The sequence below is a fragment of the Pleurodeles waltl genome, chromosome 2_2 (genome assembly GCF_031143425.1).
Source record: "Pleurodeles waltl isolate 20211129_DDA chromosome 2_2, aPleWal1.hap1.20221129, whole genome shotgun sequence".
NCBI classification, from domain to species: domain Eukaryota; kingdom Metazoa; phylum Chordata; class Amphibia; order Caudata; family Salamandridae; genus Pleurodeles; species Pleurodeles waltl.
In genome coordinates, this window is record NC_090439.1 from 647,209,337 (window position 1) to 647,211,553 (window position 2,217).

A 2,217-nucleotide genomic window follows, 5' to 3' on the forward strand; every position below is an offset into this window, starting at 1 on the left:
GGCAGATGCAGCTCACACCTAGGTCTTTCTGTTTGGTCTTGCTTGGCTCCTGTGAGAAAGGCTAGCTTTACTAGGCACAAGATGAGATAGTGCGACCACTTTTACTGCTTGTGAGCCATAAAATGGCTCGTCTCTCGTTTTGTATTGACACCAGAACTTCCACTCATAATGCCATAGTTCTGGCTGTGCATTAAACTATGTGCGATTTATTTATGTAACTGCAAGTCATTAATCTTCTTTCACCGTCTCTAAAATTTGAACATGTAATTCAGTCTTGCTTGGCACCACGTGGTTGTCAAAGAGTTGAAAACGATTAATAAATCGTAATTTGTCCACTATATGGGCACGATAGAAAGGAGATGGACCGGGCCTGTGTATACAGGTGAGAGAGAACCAAGGAAAAAAGCTAGTAAGAACGCACGTTTCAGTGTCTTTTTTTTATTATTACTAATACAAGGTTGTTCTTTTTCACTCTCTTCGTTATATTCAGAAAACCCCAAAAAATAAAATAAAGAAAATACAAGCAATAAAAAGTGTGCCAGTAAACGTCATATACAACCATGAATAAAAATAAATAAAAATATATTAATCTGAAGATCGTATTTAACAATTGTTTATGTTTTACAAAGGCCTCAAGATAGGCGCAAATGCGTATGCACTGTCACAACAGTTGTTCTGTAAGTGCTTGCTCCTTAAGTGACTATGTCACTGACACAGGCCATTATACCCATGGGAGTCAGTAACAGTCTAGTAGTGTCAGCCAGGAGGGTCAGAGTCGGCGCTGTCAGTTAAACGGAAGGGCTGCCCGAACGGCCCTGGGTCGTGTATGCCGTTGAGCTCCTCGAGAAGCTGTTTGGCCCCGGGCCTCTCCTCGGGCTTCGCTGCCCAGCAACGTTCGATGATGCCTTTGAATGGGGCTCCTCGGGCCCCGGGGCAGCTGAATGAGGGCCCGGTAAGGGACGGCCGCAGGTGATAGGCGACCACGGCGTAGAGCACATACTGCCTTTCCCCTCCGGTAAAGGGCGTCTCGCGGCTCACCATCTGCCACAAGGTAACGGCGAAGGAGTAAATGTCCGACTTGCGGGTGGCGGGCAGGCCGCGCAGTAGCTCGGGGGCGCGGTGAGTGTAGGTGCCGCCAATCTGGCAAGCGGTGGCGGGATGAGCGCGGGCCTCGCGGTGCTGCAGGCGCAGCGAGCAGCCGAAGTCTCCGATCTTGCAGCAGGTGTAGATACCTTGTCGAGCCAGCAGTACGTTGGCGGGCTTCAGGTCCAAGTGCACGATGCTGTGAGAGTGTAAGAAGCTCAGGCCGCGGGCCACATCGCGGGCATAACGGAGGCAGATGGCGGCGCCGGTTCCGATTTCCCAAAGCTGCCCCTCTGCGTCGTAGGCCGATTCGGGGGTTTGGTTACTATAGATTGCATGGTGCAAGGTGCAGCTGCCCGCGTACTCCATGATAACGGCGCCAAGGTTGTCGGGGTCCTCTGGGCCGCAAGGGCCGGCCGCCAGCACCCGCACTAGGTTATCGTGGCGGGGTAGCTGCGCGACGTTCAGTTCGGCCCAAAAGCTCCTCCTGGAGGCCAGACGGTTTCTGGCACAGCGCTTCACCTTTTTCACCGCTACCGTTTCGCCATTATAAGTTGCCCGGTAGACGTGTCCAAAACCTCCGGCCCCCAGAGGCTCCAGTAGACACACTTCGGACCAGTTGATGGAGCACCAAGCCAGGCGTGGGGGTAGGCGACGCTCCCGGCCAGCTGAGGTGGATACAGACAGCGGGCCGCCCTTGCGGAAGAGAACGAGCGGGCTGCTGCTGTAGGCACGCGGCTCCACCGATGGTGAGCATTCCCGCGAGAGAAAGCGCTCAACTGGTACAGGGGACGGCATAATGTTTCAGAATAGTGTGCGCGTTACAGTCCTTCCACTTTACTTCATCGTAACGTACACGGAGGCGCCATTTAGTCTACGCGCTGAGGGAGGGCCCCGTGCTGCGCAACAACAAGAGACAGCTGGAATCACTTGTTACAGAGGTTAACCCCACCATGCGGCCTGCTCCCGAAATAATATTTATGTCTTGATTTTAACGAGACCCCCCTCATCATCTTTTCAAGGGCCATAAATCACTTAGTCATATCTCTTTGACATTAATCGCATTCAGACCAAAACTCTGGGTCGGTCATATATCAATTTGAATTTTGCGAATTACAGGTCATGTCATAAATC

The 2,217-nt window shown here is 52.0% G+C and overlaps 1 protein-coding gene across 1 annotated transcript; it reads right to left on the minus strand.

The window, feature by feature from the left end:
* Positions 1–457: 457 nt before the first annotated feature.
* MOS (MOS proto-oncogene, serine/threonine kinase) lies at positions 458–2,017 on the minus strand. Its single transcript, XM_069218899.1, has one exon. It carries the CDS (start codon positions 1,879–1,881, stop codon positions 757–759), a length of 1,125 nt encoding a protein of 374 aa, XP_069075000.1. The 5' UTR covers positions 1,882–2,017; the 3' UTR covers positions 458–756.
* Between the last annotated feature and the right edge of the window lie 200 nt (positions 2,018–2,217).

Coding starts and splice junctions, on each gene's coding strand:
- MOS (XM_069218899.1), bottom strand. CDS start 1,881: ATGCCGTCCCCTGTACCAGTTGAGCGCTTTCTCTCGCGGGAATGCTCA.